This window comes from Stigmatopora nigra, chromosome 9, assembly GCF_051989575.1.
Source record: "Stigmatopora nigra isolate UIUO_SnigA chromosome 9, RoL_Snig_1.1, whole genome shotgun sequence".
In the NCBI taxonomy this organism is placed as follows: Eukaryota; Metazoa; Chordata; class Actinopteri; order Syngnathiformes; family Syngnathidae; genus Stigmatopora; species Stigmatopora nigra.
In genome coordinates, this window is record NC_135516.1 from 7,531,402 (window position 1) to 7,551,130 (window position 19,729).

A 19,729-nucleotide genomic window follows, 5' to 3' on the forward strand; every position below is an offset into this window, starting at 1 on the left:
CCCGCCGACGTTGTCCAAAATAATGTATTTTTTTATTTAAATGACATTTTAATATTTCTTAATACATTCCCTTTTACTTTACTCTGTTCTTTATACTTTTTTACTTTAATGATGAGTGATGAGTATGTTTTCAGTTTATGTTTCATATGTACTGTTAACGGATGCAGTTTTTATATGTATCGTATCTTGTGCTGATTTGAATGCACTTTTTCTAGCTCATGGATAAAGAGTGCTACAGGGATATTGAGAAAATAAAGACGATAGGCAGTACGTATATGGCAGCCGTAGGCCTCGTCCCCACCATTGGCGCCAAGGTGAGACACTACAAAGTTTGTCCTCGTGCTCAAGTGTATGTACTACAATTCATGTTTTGACTCATTGTCCATGGCAGCAAATGAGTTGATGCCTAATCCCACTCAGAGTAATTCTATGCGACACCCTTTTGTACTTCTTTAGGCCAAGAAGTCAATCTACGACCACCTGAGCACGATAGCAGACTACGCCATCGAGATGTTTGACGTGTTGGATGAGATCAACTATCAGTCTTATAATGAATTTGTCTTGAGAGTGGGTATGTCTGCACACGACTGTTCACAAAATAAAGTGGCGAAAGGTTTTCATGCAATTTACTCAATATGTCTTGTCGTTGTAGGGATCAATGTCGGCCCAGTGGTGGCAGGGGTTATTGGAGCAAGGCGACCGCAGTATGACATCTGGGGAAATACGGTCAATGTGGCCAGTCGCATGGACAGCACGGGAGTCCCTGGAAAGATACAGGTGACAAGCCTTAAAAAGTTTGTTTTTAAATGTTTATATATATTTTTTTTGCCTCTTTCATTGACATGCCACACATTTCCAGAAAAAAAAACTGTCTATGAACCATATTTGCCCAACAGCTGGCCACCCTTATCTACTCAAACACGTAAACAAGAGTTAAACAGAGTTATCCTTATCGTAAAAGATGTGGAAAAGTTATTTTGGGCTCCGGACGAGATAATTAATCCTCCCCAATGCCATCTGTGTACAACCAAGGTGACGGAGGAGGTCTACCGTCTACTGAACTCTGACTACGACCTGGTGAGTCGCGGCAAAGTCAGCGTGAAGGGCAAAGGGGAAATGCTGACTTACTTCCTTGAGGGAAAAGTGCAGGGCGTGGGCACAGCCACCACCTCTTCCGTGGTGCGTTCGGCCAGCCTGGCACGCCGCATCCACTCTTGCGGCAAGACCAGCGTGCCTGCCAACCTGGGCAGCGTCTCCTCGGTCGCCGCCGCCGCCTCCAACAGCCTGCCGGCGTGCTTGCCCTCTTCCCGTGTGCCTGTGGTGGGTAAGGTGGAGGAGGAAGAAGAGAAGGAAGAAGAGGCTATAGATGTGACAGAGATTGAGATTGAGCCCACTGCCACCGCGGCTGATGCTGCGGTCTAGACGCAAACACAGGCGCAACCTCAGTGAAGGTAAGAAGAGCCAAGATGGAGGCCTTGAGGAAGGCGGCCTGCATGTTTCCTGCAGGTGCGATGCACATTCAGGAAATGAGTCCAGACAATCATACTTGCCGTTTTTTTTGTTTTTTTTAAAGGAAATGTCAGCTGCTTGACACCCCCACAGACACAACATCCTTTATTTGCAGGTAAAATCCCAAAATGCAAAGGGGATATTTCCGCAGTGTATTGATTGAAGAGACAAACAGAACACACTGCCATTGCTGTTGCTTTTGCACTGTCTTTTTAATGATGCCAAGGATGCATTGCATCATTTACAGGTGTCGCAGTGTCACTTTTAATGGTGCGCATAAACATACGTGTGTATGTGTGTACGCAAGCGTGTATGGTGGTGTGTGTTTGTATGATGCAGCACAATGATGTTTTTAACACTTTTTCAGACACATTTATGATTACCAGCGCATGACGTTTTGCAACCTGACAGCCATAGCTATATTTTCCCCTTCAAAGGAAACCAAAGTAATGAGCTATTGAATACGGCATCTACCAGATGAGCACATATGACTCTTTCAAGCACCTTTAGATAAGATAAAATGGGAGTTTTTAAAATCTCACTCAGAGAAGCTACAGTGAAAGCCTATGAGGTCAAATGCGATTTGTCGAAAGATGCTTCGAATTAGGAACTATTCCAGTTTGGTCAAATTTTTGCATGACTATTAAAAATAATTGAACCCGTTACTATTGAGGCGTTGAAACAACACTTTTCCATCATATCAAAATCAGTCTTTTAACACCAATTAATAGGAAACAATAACAGTCACATTGTACTGAGATGAAAGTTAAATGTGTAAAATATTTAAAATAATTTGATTCTTTCAAATTATTTAAAACAATTTTGAATTGCTAAATCAATCAGTTTTTGACACTGAATTAATATTTAGGAAATCACATTTTCTGTGATCTTATATACTACATATATATGCCTATTAGTATATTTTAAAACAATTGCGTGAAAACAAAACAAGTGAACAGTTGACCAGATTACGCAAAATCATTGTCAAGTCTGAAGTATGGTAATAATAATCCTCCCAAGCAAAATAGCAATTATTTATTATTATTATAACAACTTTTCTCATTTCAAGTAAGAGGGCGAGGTTGAAAACAGTAATATTTTTTAATCTGACGGATCGTAGGGTTTTTTTTTTATTTTTTTTATCAGTTCATCTTTATTCTGTATGCAGTAAACACACAAGTTGTGCCATTATAAAGAAAACAAATGCTGGTATGTCCAAACACATACAATATGGGTGGGAAATTTAAAGCCATTGTGATTAATTCTAGAAAAAGCGGAACTCATTCAAAAAGACATTTAAATCAATTAAACTCATAATATTTCATGGTAATATTAAGTTGAAGGATTTCAAATGAGGGAAAAAATGTGTTAGCATCACTTGTAGATTGACCTAAATTAATATAAAAGCACACAATTGCACAATCACAAATGTTTTACATGCAGAACACGAGTAGACTCAAGTGTTTGTGCAGCTGGCCTACATTCTACATACAGCTACACTATACAGTAGACCTCCACATATTTGCTCTTTAGCATTATTTGGGAACACGTTCTCCATTACCCGCGAGACAGCTCACCTATTCTTTGAAATTTAAAATGCATGTGCCATGGCTCATCTTGCATTACAGAGAGATTTTAAAAATCGTGCATGTTTTTTTTTAAATTTTCATTTTTACTCATTAGCTGCTGTTGACATGCAATTCATTTAAAATGGAAGTGTTGTAAAAAGAAGGCAAAGAAAAGGTGAATTCTTTCTTTTTTCAAGTTTTATTTATTAGGAGTAGAACTCTAAATGACATTTTTACTTTCCAGAAACCACTCAAATGAACTCAATGACTGATCACTTATAAAATATTGAATATTTGCCATCTGCTGCTGGTTGTGTTTCCAAGCTTGAAGTTTACAATGAAGCTGTGGCAGACCCTCCCTGCTTCTCCCCTTTGAAAATCGTCATTGACCAGTATACACGTCAATGCTAATGAATGCTCGGATTCTAACTAAAGAGTACACTCAATGCCAGTCAGTGAAAGAGTAGTTTAATGATTTTCAGAACAGCATTTGCAGTTGGCCCTGATTCCAATCCACTGTGCGGTGACTCACTGTACGCCAAAAAGCCGTACCTTTCGTATACAGCCTCTTTTTTGCATCTATGTACATGCATTGTCAGATTTCTGCCTTACTCCACATGACAAGCTTATCAGTGTTTGTAACCTGCCTTTATACACACATTCACTTTGATATGCAGGTCATACTATTTAATGTCGTTCTGTGTAAATAGCCAAACACTTGTATACTACAGTCCATCTTGTACAGTGTAAAGCTCGTTTATTGAATATTTTGTAATAAAAACAATATTGGTGTATAAAATTATGATAGGCTATATTTTTGGGTGATTCCAGAAGCAATTATTTATTGTTTCTCCTCAAACTTATATTTATTTATTCAACCTTTATGTCACCATGTAGCAGTTGACACAAAATTCTTGACTTGTAATTTATCAACAACAAAAAAATTAGACAGTTAGGAGAACATACATCAAAAGACGTGCGAAAACTAACTTTGAACTTGGCAGTTGATTGTATAAAAACGACTATTTGTATGGTACACCAAAGAGTGAGTCAACAGTGTAAAGTTTTTATGGGGTTTTCTGTGTGACAATGTAGACATCGTAAAATTGTCACTGGAAAAACCAGTGTGTTGAGCCACCATGAAAAAGAAAAAAAAATGACCCCATGTACACACGAACACGCACACACAGAACATGAAGCAAGAGGGGCAAGTTGAGGTAAATGACAGTTCAAAAACAACCCGTCCCTCCTCCTACCACTACCCAATGTAACCTGCTTCCTGGCATGTATGCAACATTTCAACACCCTTTTTTTTAACTATTCTACACGCTCTTTTATCAACAGAAGGCTTGTATTTCAAAGGAAGATGTGACTTCAATTACATTACCTCATCTTGAGCACCATCATAACAAAGGAATACTCGGGGGTATATATGCTTCTCCCCCCCAAACAATTCTTTTTTTAAAGAAATCAAGTGGTATAAAATTTGAAAATCTAAACTGACATTTTAGCCCCATATTGTGAATTTGCATGACTTCTTCTGGCCACGTCTCCTTTCATTTCATTAAAACAAAACTCCCAGCATTATCCCCCTTGCCCAATGCAGATTTGCAATTCATCACTAAATAACTATGACTAACGTGGCCATTTACATTCCACATATTTTCCATAGACCATTACAACTTTGTTCTTTTATGTTGAACTGTTTATAGTGGCAGTTGCTTAGTTTTACCTTTACTAAATACCATTCCCCTCCAGGCATTTCTCACAGGTTGGTCACTTACATGGATTTGAGTTTTCTTCTATTTGTTCTTTAATGTGTATGTTGTTTACCTTCTGTTTTCAATATATATATTGTTTAGTTTGCTGTTTTATCACTTTGATGTCTGTCAAGTAAGTATCTTTGCCTTTAGCAACCTTCCCATGTGTTAGGTTCATCAATAATTTAATATTATTATATAACAATACAAGGGGGCATCTGAATAATTATAAAACATTTCATTAATTTTCCTGCCCATTTAAGGCCACAAATTGTTTGAAATTTGTCCAGATTTCAGATAGACACAGCTAACTGGGAGCAAATAACATCTTTGGCATCAATGTTCACTTGACATATTTTGGAACCATGAGTCAGGTCAGTCTATTTAACCATCTACATTTACATGGTGTGTTCACTTTAATTTCTAATGCAGAATTTGTCACATATCAGTATGTTTAACAGGATAAATTAGATGTTTTTGTTCATGTAATTTCATTTTAACCCCTTTGTCTCTTTTTTCACAGTTCAACTGATTTGACTTATGCATTTAAGCTACAGCTGCTTGTCATTAGGCCTCACACTTGATATTAATCAGTCATCAAGCTCCAAACCCCACGGTGCATCATGATGGCCATTCAACAATATGACGTACGTTTTAGTGACATGTATATTGTTTTTTTTTCTGATGGTTTATTAAGCAAAGCAGCATTATAAATTTTACATCTTATATCTTTTTACAGCTCACATATAAATAAACATGGGGATAAATGTACAAATAAAGCAAAAATGTATCTAATTATCAATTATTTTTTTAACCAACAATATCCATTGACTCCAAACAGCATCGCTTTCTGAGTGTCATCTCAGAAGTATCCGAGACAGAGATCGGAGTTGAAAAGCGTCGCACAAAACAACGCAGAGAGACTGAAAAAGCTGTACAGTTGGCAAGTGAGGAGAGTGATGACCAACTGATGGTTCTAAGGCCAAAGCGGGTGTATCACTCCATCCATGAGACCCCAACAAGGCCGTCACAGCTGTGTGAAAGGAACACAGCAAGGAGGCTAAGCACAACAATCAAGGCTAGTCTGGACACATGGGAACAATTCCAAAGTCTAGCAAAGAAGACATACAAGAAATCAGTGAAGAAAAAGAGGACCAAGCCAAATCAGGTAAAATAAATGAATAAATAAATAAATATTTCACACTGTTTCATCCACATACAGACACAAAAACATGTTAAGCTACTAAAAGCTTTTAAGTAGAGACTATTCTCATTCACATGGAGTCATGCATTCATTTCTTGTTGCACACTCAGATTGTCAGTCACAGCTGCACCCCAACATTGCGTTCAATCAATAGTTTGACTCCATCCCTCCCATTGACAACACTAGATGTTCAATTCATTTAAACTAAGAGCACTCATTGCAAATGCTCATGTTTCAGTGTCACTTTGGCTGGGAGGGCTGATTCGATGCTAGTATCTCTGTGTCTTGTAGTATCTGGACCATGTCTCATAGGAATTTAAATTAGTTTGTCAGTAGCAGATGTCAAATTCCTTTTGAATAGTTTAAATTGATTGGGCATCTATCACTGTCAATGACAGCCAGTCCAAAGCTATCCAATAAGTTATACTCCAAGTCATTATTGAATCCCTTTCAATGCCTCCTTTCCTATTAACAGCAATAGGCAGTCCTTTTTAATTGGGATTAATGAGTTAAATAATAGTTGAACATTTTATCTTTCATCCACATATAGGAAAAACAATATTTGGGGGTTTGTCAGTCTCATAGCTAATACTTTTTTTTTGTCAATAATGACTTTTGCAGTATGAGCTGTTCCCTCAGTGGCTGGTAAACGTGATGGTCAACATAGAAGAAGCGACCAAACATCAACTGCTGATTCAGTGAGAAACAACCATATGCAAGTATTTTTTTGTTTGTTTGTTTTTCTGTTCAACATCTGAATAAATGACTAATGCATTCTAGATCAGCCCAAATGTTAATCTAAACATTCGGATGTTAATTTGAGAAGTGCTTTGGTGTCCGGTATAGTAAATATGTCAAATGCTTTATATTTAACTTTATACAAAGCAATAAGGAAAAGGTCACCCTGCAGTATTTTGCAAATCAGGTCAGATAGAATTCATTGGGTCAGTGGGCCCTGTGTCACTACTTTTAGTGTCCAATGCCTGGCTATGCCAATTGGGTTGAAGCTAGTGTCATTGATGATTCGACTTTGTGCGGGTCATGGTAAATACTATATTATCATCCCAAGATTTTTCATTTGTTCCTGTGTCAAAGAGTGTAAAAGGGAAGCCAAGTTAGCTATATTGTGTGCCACTTTCCACCAATACTACACAGAAGGAAATGGCCAATTACCATTGGCCGTCTTCACACAAACATGTTATGATTCCAGGAGGGTTATGCAATAGAAAGACAAAGTGTGTGTGGGCGTCTCATGGCCTTGTCTATCTCCCTTTCTGATAAGATGAACCTTCACCAAAGAGGCTACTAGAACAAAACGGCTGGTGGTGTCAAAACAGTGCAAACCAAACCAAACAACATGTTATTCGCATCTCCGCTGGAACATCTTAATGCGTCGTGTTTTCCTGACCCCTTCAGTCATTCGGCTACACCGGCTCAGCTTGTTTTGATGTCCAATCATTCTTAGTTCCTATGTCAATATTGACCCCAGACCCTGTGAACCTTCAACTACGCACGTCAAGCGGGGTCAATCTACTGTTTACCACTGCTATGTCACAAATAATTTATATCTGTAGGCGGCGTGTCAATCATTAACTCGCACCAGAGGCCACACAGATACATAAATACGGCTTTGTGGGGAGACACCGACAACAAAAGTAAGAGATTAGACATGTACGGATTACAAGTGAAGATCATGTTGACGACGATCATGGTTTTGGCCACTACGGCGATGTTGGCGACGGCGTCTCCGGTAGTTGGGCCCGAGCCCATCCGCTGTGCTCCCTGCACCCAAGAAAAGCTGAGCGAATGTCCCGCCGTCCCAGCCGGCTGCGCCCAGGTTCTGCGGGAACCGGGCTGCGGCTGCTGCATGGCCTGCGCCCTGGAGAGAGGGAGCGCCTGCGGGGTCCACACGGCCCACTGCGCCCATGGACTGCGCTGTGTCCCCAGGCCCGGAGAGGCCAGGCCTCTGCACGCCCTAACCCGTGGGCAGGGGATATGCACAGAAGAGCAAGGTCAGCATTACATCTAATGTCGTGTATATATCGCCGGCAAAAATGCAATAGCTCATTGAAGTGTTGATGTTCAGAGGATCCTGAAGAGGAAGCAGACCACGGCTCCCTGCAACACATGTTGGGCTTGCCCGACCAAAATGCACCCGATGCCCAGGAGAGTATCAAGGCTAAAGTCAACGCCATCCGCAACAAACTGGTACAACAGGTAAGGGAAAGAGGAAAAACAACTCAACGTCAAAAAAAAAACATATACAGTACTTGACTTAGTTTTTTAATGTTAAATTACAATTATAGTTAATACATTTTATCTAAAAATATTCCCTCTGGAAAATTTGAATCACCCAATAGGGAATCTAGTTTGTGCTCTGTGATTGACTGGCCATCAATCAATTTCGATTGTTGTACCCCTGCCTGCTGCCCGTAGTTGGCTGGGATAGGCTCCAGCACCCTTCACGACCCCTGTGAGGATCAGAAGTATTGAAAATGAATGAATGCTCATTTTGTTTTCATTTTGCCACACCCACCTGCTCCTAAAATACGGTGTACACTATTATAATAGCCTAACAAACTCCAAACACTACCCCATATGAATAGTAGACGATGAATTTAAACAGTAGTATGAAAAAGAACAATGCAATGGTTGCCAATTTTTAAATATTTTTACACACAGGGTCCTTGCCACATTGACCTCCACGCCGCTCTGGACGCCATCGCTAGCTCCCAGCAGAACCTCGGCGAGAAATTCACCACTTTCTACCTCCCCAACTGCGACAAGCATGGGTTTTACAAAGCCAAGCAGGTGAATAACGCAAAGTATAGTCGACCCACTCTCTTCCCGTCACGTCCCTTCATACCCTCATCTTTGTCTTTCTTCTCCAGTGTGAGTCATCTCTGGTGGGACCACCCGCTCGTTGCTGGTGCGTCTCAGCCTGGAACGGCAAGATCATCCCCGGAGCTGGCGATATCCCTGGTGACTCAGAATGCCACCAGGAAGTCACTCACTAAAAAAAAAGGGAAGTGATTCACACGAAAGCACATCTTATTCCTTTCATGATGACAAATTGTAAATTATTTTATTTATTCATGGCAAGTCATTTAAAAAAAGGTTTCCTCTATCTTCAATTGTAAATAGGATAACACTGTATACATTTGTATTTCTGACTAAATAACTCCATTCCTCAGCAGCCACCACCAAGCCTCATTTCAGGGCCTTCTTTTTTTTTTTCTATTTCAATTCATTCACATCAACACTGCCGCTCATTCATGCAACATGTTGACATTGTCTGCATGCATCTTCATTTCCTCAATGGGGGATACTTAAAGTGCCGCAAGTATGTGTATGCTGGTCAAGCACAAACATATCAGGGCTCATCCAAGCTTGTCTACCTCTGCAGTTACTCACTGCCTTATTTTTTTTTTTTCAATTCTCTCCACTGGGTCACTACTTTTTTGTTTTTCAACATATATTCCGACATTTATTGTAATATTTATTATCTATCTTTTCATTCTTTTGTAATCGAAGACTTCAGTTATATTCTGTTATTTATGTGTAAATGTTAAATATACGGCTTCATGAAATGCCTCACTTGTTTTCTTTTTAGAACAGATCATTATTTAAAATGGATACAAAAGTTTTACTGTTGTTAGCCTTTAGTTTCCTCTTTTATAATACATACAATTAGTAGAAACTTCATTCAAACACAATCAGCTTAATTTCATAGTGCCTTTATTAAGTAAAAATAGACATTTGAGGGTTGCCTTATACTGTACATGCAAACAACATATTTACCTCAAGCAGGGTTACCCAGGCATTTTCAGCACATTTTACAAAAATGTCCTGTTTTGCAATAGCATTAACATTAAAAAAAACTGATGGTAATGATATAACTTCATAAAAACATGAGTCAAAAGATGTTGCTATTAAAATGTAACCAAGTACAAACTTACCTGGATCTTATTTTGGGCCCCTGACCAAAAAATAAAAAAATAGATACTGCCAGCACTTATAGGGTTATAGGCTTCATTCTTTAATGTGATATGCTTTGGATTGGCTGACTCCCTGAGTAATGCACACTTGAGTCTAAAGGATGAATGCAAAAGTTCTCGTGATTGCTTTTAGGACCAAAGTCCTAAGCAGTGTGGAACCTGTATGTTAACTACTCCCATTAATAAAAGGTCGGAAATCTATTTGTAAAGGTTGGCTGGCTTGGTGTGATGATGTTTCATTGTCACTGACAATAGTATTTGTTTAATCCATTTGATTTGGGAGGACTGACAGCAAACGGTCACTGTCAACGTAGGGCCGGTTAGGATAAGATGAAGTATGTAAACTCTTCAATTTTAGCAAGCATGTGAATGCTGCCCTGAAAACTCAGTAATACTTATTTTATGAAAACTAAATTCTTCACATGTAGATACCTCTGTGGTGTTCATGTTATTGACACAATGCTTAGAATCCAAGTGAAACCATTGCCGTTTTAACGGTCCTCCACACATGCACTGAATTAAATAGCAAGTGGGTTGCTTAGAAGTCATTTTGGGCAAATTTGAATGCCTTTAAATTTTCATTTCTGCCAATGAGCTTCAATCAGAATAAGGTATACTTGACCGATAGGCACTGCTTAATTGAAAGGCTTCTCTGCCTGATCATAATAACTGTTACAATTATGGCAGCACAACTAATGTGTCCCGTCAATTCCCCAAGTCTCCTTCATTGACAGAAATGTTCATCAAGAATCCATCTTGTTCCTTGAGTCCCAAAAAGTCCGGCAGATAGAGAGAGCAAACATCCACACGTCGGCTGGCTCCCAATATCCTTGTGTGTCTCTGCTTGTTTATCCCTCCCCCTCCCTCAAGGAAGTCCCTCCTGGACAGCTATTGGCTGTGCGAGTGGAAGTGCCGGGCGACTCCTCGTTCCTTCCCATCGAAACCTGGCAAGGGCTGCCCGTATTTGTCCACACACCAACAGAAGCCTCGCTTTCTGCCCTTGGAGGGACGACACTGCAAATGAAGAGGAAGGATAAGGTGAAGATGAAGGTTTGAACAACAACAACAAAAAGTCCAGTTGAATGCACAGTATTATGGCTAACCAGCCACTTAAGTCAATGGAGGAGAACGGCAATAGTTAAGAGGCATTAATGGGCAGATTGTGCTGAGTGGACACAGCCTTGGCCACGCAGCATGCTGTGGTATTTTCAGCTACTTTTATGGTCCACCTCCTGTTACGCACACATATAGAGGCCTTAAAGGTAAACAGAAACCTGCTCAAATATTTACCTAGGGACCTTCGTGAACAACTGAGAACCCAGATCTATTTTCAGGAGCCGGTGGCAGCACGAATCATCTGTTGCTGATTATACCCCGCAGCTCCAAATTATGGGTACTACAAATGACTTACAGAGTCTGCGTGGAGCAAGCCGAGGGCTGTTATTTTATTGCCAATTTTACTAAAGGTCAACCTCGGCGTTCGTCAAACACGCTTGTTACCGATCGGGACACAACTTGTGCGTCTGCATCACAACACGGAGAAGCTAAGAATAGCCGAGAAGACATTTATTGCTATTAAGGGACGCTTTTGGCTCCAGATTATCCGCATGTCTAAATTAGAGTGGGCCACATGAAAGGAAGCACCGGAGGCCTGCGTGCACACTGTGCTGGATCCACTCTACATAAACAAAGACAATGAGCCTGGCTGTTTATGAGATGATTGCAGGTCAAAGGAGAGCACGTCCATTAAGCAGGAGGTCGTGCCGTGTAATAAGAAAAGCGACGCAGCGGCGCCCTAAGTGCCTCCATATGAACGCGTCAGAACCGCTCATTTCTTACAACCCCGGCCGGCGTGGGCTGAGGATGCAGAAGGGGAGGGCTTGTGGGGGCACGGCCGCCACTCTATTTCTGGGACCGCTTCTCAAAAGTCCAGCAATTATGGGGCGAGGATGTCGGGTGCCGGCGGCCACCTTGACGTCTGTCTCGCTGGGAAGGTTCCCGAGCGTCGTCCTGGCCAGGCAGCGCCGCTGGGGTTTGGGCTCTGTGGTCGCAGTCTCCAGTGCCAATGGCTCGGGGTCTACCTCACTGGTGTGGCGGTGCAATGATGAGGCTCTAATAACTACCGATGAATACAGGAGGACAGATTCACATCTATAATTGGGTTGCAGGAGGCCCGCAGATTGAGTCACTGCACTTTGGATCTCTATTAATGCTGCCTGCAAAGACTGAGGCATTTGGGTCATCTTGTACACTTGAGATCTGTCTTGGTTCAAGACCACCGTTTGAAGGTCTTGACAGTAATGACTTTAACTAAGTGCTTTGCATCATTTATGAACTTCTATCAGCATTTATGCTGGTAAATTTTCTGACTCACTTGGTTGCCATGAAACTGTTTACATCTTCATCAATATGCAAGAAGTGCATTTGGGTTGGCAACCGCTCTGACAACATCTTCTCATCAACAAAGCTAAAATGTACAAAAGGCTGTATAAAAACATGACCCATATACTTATATGCTACTCTATATACTTATGTTTCCTACCTGTTTTTTCTTATAAAAGCCTTTTTTGTCGCAGTTGGGTATGCGGAACCCTCGTGGATTGAGAATGTCTGTAATCTTCAAGCTGCTGAGGATGCTCTCAATCTCTCTCCGGCAGGGACCCTGCACATGGGGGAAACGCGAACAGAATTATTCATTCATTTATGTTCTGAACCGCTTACCCTCACAAGGGTTGCAAGGGTGCTGGAACCTATACCAGCTAACAACGGGCACCAGGCAGGGGAACCCTGAATTGGTGGCCAGCAAATTTTGTGTTTTTTTTAATACTACTGATCAAGACAAATGTGAACAAGACCTTTACATTCCTGTTTTGGTACACCCCAGTCTGTAATAGAATTTTCTGTGGTGATGAATTGGAATAAGACAAAGGTGTACCCTGCCCTCGCCCTAAATCCGCAGGGATTCCCTGACACAGCATTAGCGGTAAAGCAAATTGATGTATGGATGTGGGATGGCGGAAGCTTAAAGGCACAGCCAAAAAGGCTTGTCCTAAGCTTCGAGTACTCTGGTCGCTAATTAAAGCGACCATGCAGCCAAAGCCCAGTTCTTGTGCGCCTTCACGTCTCTGGCCAAAGGAGGAGATGGAAATAGTAGCGGAGCTTCCCAACAGGCACTCACAGCAGCCAATCCATCATCCGTTGGCACTCAGCGCAGCCGGCACGCGGACGCCTTGTGGCCAAACAACCGCCTAACCCAGGTCAGCCGCAGGGCCACGGTCCCTGCTCGCTGCTATGCCATTCTGTTGGTGGCGGCGCCTGCCAACCTTCAGCATGCTTCCCTCAAAACATTTCATCACCCACAGAAGAGAAAAACACCAAAACATGAAGCAAGAGAAAGTGAGAGAGAGAGAGAGAGAGTGGAGACAAACATTCCCACTGCTTGCTACGGAGGGAGGAAAATGTTGGTTGTGGTACTTACATACTCAGGCTCCGGTTTGATCTCCAGGGAGAAGTTCTGTTGGTCTGTCAGGAGTGGTCCAGGTACTTCCTCCATTTTAAAGCCCTTATTTCGCTTCTGCTGATCCCGCCGTAGGATTTCAGCCTTGTCAGTGGGCAAGAAGGGGTTGAGTGGAGGCTTCAGCGGTCCCAAGGGTCTGCTTTGGGCACCGTGCGTCTTCGGGAGGACACCGCTGGTGGAATTGCGCTCCTCATCCTGAGTCTCCATGGTCTCTGCTAGTGTTTTGAAAGAGTGCATCACGTGGTTGTTCACTGTGGTTGCAGACCCAAGCCCACACTTTCAACTACAGAGACAAATACTGACATACAAGCCAAGCCATACTGTGATCCAAAGTACCACAACACGCAAATGCACTACTCTTAGGCTTATTTTTAGATACCCTTGTAGCTCTTCCATGACCGAAAAGTGCATGTATGATCACGCAAGCTGTCAGTTCCAAATGCATAAGGGCATTTGAGGTACCACTGTATTTACAAAGTACCGCAATCCAATTGTGTAAGGCATAGGTATAATCAGAAACTACAGTTAATGTGGAGTGTGTAAAAATAGCGCTTCCCTAAGGTACAACAAATTCTACAATTATGTACAAAAAAGCAACGGAACCAATTGTGATCCCGTTTAGACACGTTGCTGCTTTTGTTCGGGATCAAATAAGTACAGATAGGAGTTAAAATTAAAGTGTCAAGACAGTAAAGATTGTATTTCAAGGGGTACACCCTCTATTTGATTGACTTTGTTGCAATCCATCGACATACTACAATGTACTAATGCCCTAAGATCATCTTATTTTTAGGCAGCCAACTTTTTTTTAATAAGGCTTAAGTTTGATATGAGTCCAGCCTATATAAGAGTGCATTTGAGGATAGCGTGACAAGACAGGCAGTGTCAACAGTCCATTTCCAACCCCAAAGGCTCGTAAATACTACACCATCATACTTTATTGGGTTTATTTCTAGACACTATCTTTTTCCACAAAGGGCGTTACGAAATTGAATGGATTACCACCATTCCGAGACATTGTAACAAGGATCAATTTATTTTTCCCAAGATTAAGAAAAATAATGCAATAATGCACATAATAAATAAACTCATTCACTGACATTCACTGCCATCACTCTGAGTCTAACTGGATTGGGAATTCTTCTCGTCAATGGCAGCAAATTAGATGAGTTAAGTTATTCATTTGATGGTCCCCTCAGTACACAAGGTAAGAACTGTGAAATTAAGTTCATTATCTTCATATCGAACTGTGTCTCATCCATCCAATTTCTATTGTTTTTGTCATAATTCAGGATACAGGTGAGACACATTCCATCCTAGCTGACTTGGGGAAAGAAGTGAATCCAACTTTTGAATGCATAAATTTCCCCAATTTCCAGTTCCATCACTCAAAGATCATACAATGTGAGGTAAAGTCCTTCTTTTGTTAAAACGGAGCTCTTAAGTAGTTTCTTAGCACTTTCATGGCCAGAAAATGATGAATGCTTTTATTGTTTGGTCAGAGCACGAAAACAGCAAATAGGTGAGTTTCCAGCTCATAAGAAATGGGCAAATCAACTGATTTGCAAATATAATCAGCCTGTCATATGGACAGTTGAGCATCATTCTTAGGTTTACAGCTCACATTGAAGACCCCCTTGTCCCTCACCCGAGCACTTAATTAGAAGTCTATAAAGGTCCAGTATGAGCCATAAAGACAAGCCTGTGTTCATTTCACTCGCCGTTCCAAAGCCCTCAATGCACGCCAGTGTGCACGAGTAATCAAGGTGCACGCACGCATACCTGGCAGTTCATTCACCGGAGGCGTCGGTCTCTCAGCGAGTCGACGAGTGGTCGTGGCGTTGGCGCAGACCCCTCGTCCCTCCAGAAGCGCCTGCAGAGGTCTAGTCTCTCCGGGCTGCTGCTGGCACGAGAGTCCGGTACCGCACTTTCCGGTGTACACGCCACACGGCTGACCGAAGCTGAGCGCGCAAGTCAGGCAGCATCCGCAGCCGGGTTCTCGGACCCTTTCGCTGCAGTCTTTGGGCAGGGGTTTGCAGGACAGGCGCGCTCCATCGTCGCACGGCTCGCACCTGATCACCGGCCCGAGCGCACCTGACCCACGGCCGAAAGACGCCAGTACCAAAGTCAGGCAAAGTGCGCGGAAGCACGGATCCATGGTGGCGTGCGTGTGTGGCCCGGGGAATAATCCTGTCCTGGTGACTGCTTCTGTGCTCTCATTCACGTAAATCCACCGCACTAAACATCCCAATATATAGACCCTGGGACTGTAGTCACTCCCCCCCACCACCACCATGGAACTCCACCGATGAATTGCCTCCACTTTACTCGGGTGTTTTGAAATCACAGCGATGTACTTGGAATTATCACTACAAATGAAGTATTTACAAATTAGGTGGGTTTTTTATTATTATTTTTTACACAACACAGCCTGCATCTGATATTGAGGTAAGATTGAAAATACAAAAAGAGATTTGAAAAAGTCGTTTAAATCAATCGGAAGTCACTGAAATTGTAAATATTGCTCACATAGATTCTACAAAGTATACAGGTATTTTAGGGCGTCAAGTAAGTGTTGTGGTTTAGTTGAGACCATATACAATGTCATCCATAGGGGGCGCAAAAATGTCTGAGTGAGAGACTGGGTGAGGGAGAGGGGTGAGGGGGGAGTACTGCAGAGAGACAGTGAGAACGTATTATTTTTGGTATTTAAGAAAAAAACTTGACCTATAGATTCATGAATTCATCTTCAATGGTTATTATACCTTTGTCATTTAGTAGTTATAAATATTATATTTTGACATAACTTGATTACAAAATTACTAAATAGTAACTCATTTATTCATTCATCTTCTATTTCGCTTATCGTCACAAAGGTAGTGGGGGGTGCTGAAGCCTATCCCAGCCAAGCACTGCAGCTGGCTTGGACCACCCTGAATTGGGTTGCCAGGCAACCGCAGATCACAATGAAACAGACAACCACACACGCTCACAATCACAGCGCCACCGAGTGGGAATCGAAACTAAACTGCCTGCACCAAAGTCACGCGGAAGAACCAATGCCCCATCGCATGACCTAACAATGAACTAATTTTTATGCATTAAATTAGTGTCCTATAAAGTGTTAATATAAAAAAAAAATGTAGTCCCATTTGCACATTTTGACAGTTTATAGCAGGGCAAAACGTAGGGCCTCTGTTGGTCCAGGTCTTTGTTCCAAACTATGACTACAATCAGTTTAACCAATAAGGTTTCTGCTGAAAAAGGAAGCACCTGCTCACAATCCACTGATTGCACTTCCAAGCTGACATACTGGTGAAAAGTCTCAGTCTTGATTAGTTGTAACTAAAACCTACACCCACTATGACCCTTTGTGGAGTAGTTTGTCCACCCCTGTTTTATAGTCTGCATTCATCTAGGTTTTGCAATGTGGAAAGAAGTACAGATACCTGGAGAAACCTAAGGCAAACACAGAGAGAACATGCCAGCTCCATATATGGAAAACTTGAGCCAAAATAAAGCCATGACCCTATGACTGTAATGTACAAGTGGCTGCTAAATTTTAAATGGAACAAAGCCTTCTCACTAATAAGGTAAGCAAAAAATAACATACATTTTTCATAAATACTTGATAATGTTACAGAAAAATGCCAAAACACTTCTACATCTAAATGAAACTGCTCAGCATACTTGACAGTAAGACGTCACCTGACAATACCATAACACCAAATATTGCTTTCCCAGTGGATACCAGAGGTGAATTTCAGTTTAGGAATGTCTGAACACCACCTCGGCATCCATGATTAAGTCATTCGCTGCCATTGACAGTGATAGACATGTACTTAACTGGGAGGGTACCGTCAATGACAACAAAGGTGTTGAACAATATCACACTGTGAATCAGTCATAGGCAAAAGACAGGCACTTTTAACATTTCAACTTGGCCTGCACACCTAAAGGCAGCTCTACAGCGTTGAGGTCTTCTCACTGGAATGCCAAACATTTGTTTCATATTCAGGAAGAGAGAGGAGGGAACTGGGCGCGTGGTGGGGGGGTGAACCTGATTTTCCTCGCTCTCCTCCTCGGAAGGGGCCTGTTTGGAGCCACCTGCACATTTTCCGCATAGCAGCAGTCCGCTTTGGCTGCTGCTGGAATGTCATCCTGCCGAGCGGCCACTCAATAAAGAGGGAGTGTGAAGAATGTTGCCAGTACTCACACAGGATATTACCGTACTGTACATTAGTTCAATGTTGGCTGCCGAGTTGACACATTCTAATCTGGGGGAATTTAAGTTACTTTTTCCAGACTAGCCAGGTAGGTGTATCTAAAAATAAACCATACTATGGTGGTGAGTGCCAATCTTAAAAAAAACACATGGCATTGCGTTGTATAACACTCTAAATTGAGTAACACTCCCCATGTGGAATTTATTTTTTTTCACCGTGCATTAAAGTGTTGTATAACACCAATTACTGCTTACAATGATGCTCCAAGCAAGAGTAGACCTCCATAGTCTGAACCACTTAAATTATGGCCTGCCAAAAAAGTCTGCATGGACGCCAATCGATAACTGCAAGCTTTGACCAATTTATCCAAGTTATACTAAGTGCAAAGGATAACACTTGAAGGCCTTTCTCATCAATCCATTTTCAATATTGCCTATCTTTATTATTGTAGAGAGCTGGATCGCATTCTCGCTGATTTTGCACAAGAGGTGGAAGGTACACCCTAGAATGGCACTTGAGGCTCATAGACAAATAACCATTCACATTCACACCTGTAGACATTTTAGAGTATTCAATTCAGTATTTGGAATGTGGGCAGAAGCCAGAGTAGTACAGAGAAAATTCAAACTCTAAATAGAAGAGAGTAGGAACGTGCCAGATCCGATCATGTGATTGGAAATTGGGCCCGATCACGTCATTTTCAGAGCATCGGAAAAGGCGGGTGTTAGGTCCGTCAATAAATATACTTTGATATAATTATAAAACAATACAAGGAGACTTCTATTAATCATATACATCAATTAATTTTACATATGTGGTGTTAGAGAGTTCATTCTGACATCGTCCTCCTCACAAATGAATTTCTGGTGAGCGACATTTTCTCCTGCACATTTAAGGCCGCAAATCAAAACAATTACAAGGTTATTGATTGGATCCAATTGCGTAAGCAAAAGACAACTGCAACAATCATCGCATATCAGATATTCATTAATAACAATTAAGGTCGAAACTCAAAAACAACTCTAAAATTAAACAAACAAGCCTCCATTCAGCAAAAACAATTCCATAATCAAGTGAAACCAGCGTCACGATTTAAGACAATAAGCGAGTAATCACATAGTTTGGTTGATAGCGATTATGGTGAATCAGCAATTGCGTAAGCTTCCTTCACAGGTCTGCATCACGTACTTGCATCTGGGGGAAGGGTCAGTCATATCTTCCAGTAATGAGTCCTTGGAACGAGGACTCTCTATCCTGGAAAATGACCTCGAGCTTGCCTCAGTCTCAAATTGAAGGAACTCTTATACAAAAATGATTAAATGCCCATGTATATATATATTACAGAATAACCTCAACAGCGAGTTTTCAAAGTTTATTTAATTTGAAGTATTTCGGTCTACAAACATCAAAAACTGCAGAGGTATATCTCAAAAAAACAAATGATACATTTTACATCTTTTTTAAATATATCATTATTTATTATATTATATTATTTATTAATGTATCAGCAGATCCAAAAAAATCAGGTGTCTCGGACTATTGTAAAAGACGCCCTAGAAAGGGAATACATGATTATGGTTATTATATTTATAATTTTAGCTCACATTACTCCACTGACCTCATTAACTCACACTCAGCTTCACACTGTATCATGAGTTTTATGACTCCAAGGTGGAGCCCTCTCATCCATTTTCCATTCCAGGGTTCAAACTATATTTACTGTACGATTTGTTATTTTCAGATATTTACCTCAGTTTGAACTCTATTCCCCTAACCAGTGCTTATTTCTACGAACACATATATATACTGTATATGTTCTGTAGGTGTGTTTGGGCGAGACAGGAACGGGTGGAGCAGTTGAGGAATGAGACGGCCAAACGTATCACATGACTAGTCTGGTAAGTTCAATGTTTTTCTTTTTCTTTCTTTTATATGCTGATCTTATCA

General features: G+C 41.3%; 3 protein-coding genes and 1 long non-coding RNA gene across 8 annotated transcripts in view; 3 read left to right on the top strand and 1 right to left on the bottom strand.

Annotated features, from left to right (window-relative positions):
• Nucleotides 1–6,832, top strand: part of LOC144201230 (adenylate cyclase type 1-like) — a 28,286-nt gene extending 21,454 nt beyond the window's left edge. Inside the window, exons 17-25 of one of the 2 annotated variants that reach the window (XM_077723710.1) lie at nucleotides 216–314; nucleotides 457–571; nucleotides 653–777; nucleotides 1,033–1,451; nucleotides 1,574–1,624; nucleotides 5,128–5,211; nucleotides 5,361–5,484; nucleotides 5,679–6,005; nucleotides 6,663–6,832. In XM_077723710.1, coding sequence (XP_077579836.1) covers nucleotides 216–314; nucleotides 457–571; nucleotides 653–777; nucleotides 1,033–1,422 — 729 coding nt within the window. In that variant the 3' untranslated portion in view covers nucleotides 1,423–1,451; nucleotides 1,574–1,624; nucleotides 5,128–5,211; ... (1 more) ...; nucleotides 5,679–6,005; nucleotides 6,663–6,832. Of the gene's footprint in view, nucleotides 1–215; nucleotides 315–456; nucleotides 572–652; nucleotides 778–1,032; nucleotides 4,849–4,939; nucleotides 4,971–5,127; nucleotides 5,212–5,360; nucleotides 5,485–5,678; nucleotides 6,006–6,662 lie in introns of both variants that reach the window. The other variant, XM_077723709.1, reaches the window with a different exon arrangement.
• A 225-nt stretch (nucleotides 6,833–7,057) lies between these two features.
• igfbp1b (insulin-like growth factor binding protein 1b) lies at nucleotides 7,058–9,631 on the top strand. Its single transcript, XM_077723713.1, has 4 exons — nucleotides 7,058–8,053; nucleotides 8,128–8,258; nucleotides 8,724–8,852; nucleotides 8,933–9,631. Exons 1-4 carry the CDS (start codon nucleotides 7,711–7,713, stop codon nucleotides 9,056–9,058), a joined length of 729 nt encoding a protein of 242 aa, XP_077579839.1. The 5' UTR covers nucleotides 7,058–7,710; the 3' UTR covers nucleotides 9,059–9,631.
• A 131-nt stretch (nucleotides 9,632–9,762) lies between these two features.
• igfbp3 (insulin-like growth factor binding protein 3) lies at nucleotides 9,763–15,775 on the bottom strand. 2 transcript variants are annotated; one of them, XM_077723712.1, is made up of 4 exons: nucleotides 15,339–15,775; nucleotides 13,518–13,768; nucleotides 12,582–12,701; nucleotides 9,763–11,053 (listed from the first exon to the last, which is right to left on the bottom strand). In XM_077723712.1, exons 1-4 carry the CDS (start codon nucleotides 15,712–15,714, stop codon nucleotides 10,928–10,930), a joined length of 873 nt encoding a protein of 290 aa, XP_077579838.1. In that variant the 5' UTR covers nucleotides 15,715–15,775; the 3' UTR covers nucleotides 9,763–10,927. The 2 variants fall into 2 exon arrangements, with proteins under 2 accessions (XP_077579838.1, XP_077579837.1); XM_077723711.1 differs by having other exon boundaries at nucleotides 13,518–13,771.
• A 985-nt stretch (nucleotides 15,776–16,760) lies between these two features.
• LOC144202177 (uncharacterized) overlaps nucleotides 16,761–19,729 on the top strand; it is a 48,905-nt gene continuing 45,936 nt past the window's right edge. Inside the window, exons 1-2 of one of the 3 annotated variants that reach the window (XR_013327478.1) lie at nucleotides 16,761–17,149; nucleotides 19,606–19,680. This is a non-coding gene — a long non-coding RNA (uncharacterized LOC144202177). The remainder of the gene's footprint in view (nucleotides 17,150–19,605; nucleotides 19,681–19,729) is intronic. The other 2 variants (XR_013327477.1, XR_013327479.1) reach the window with 2 other exon arrangements.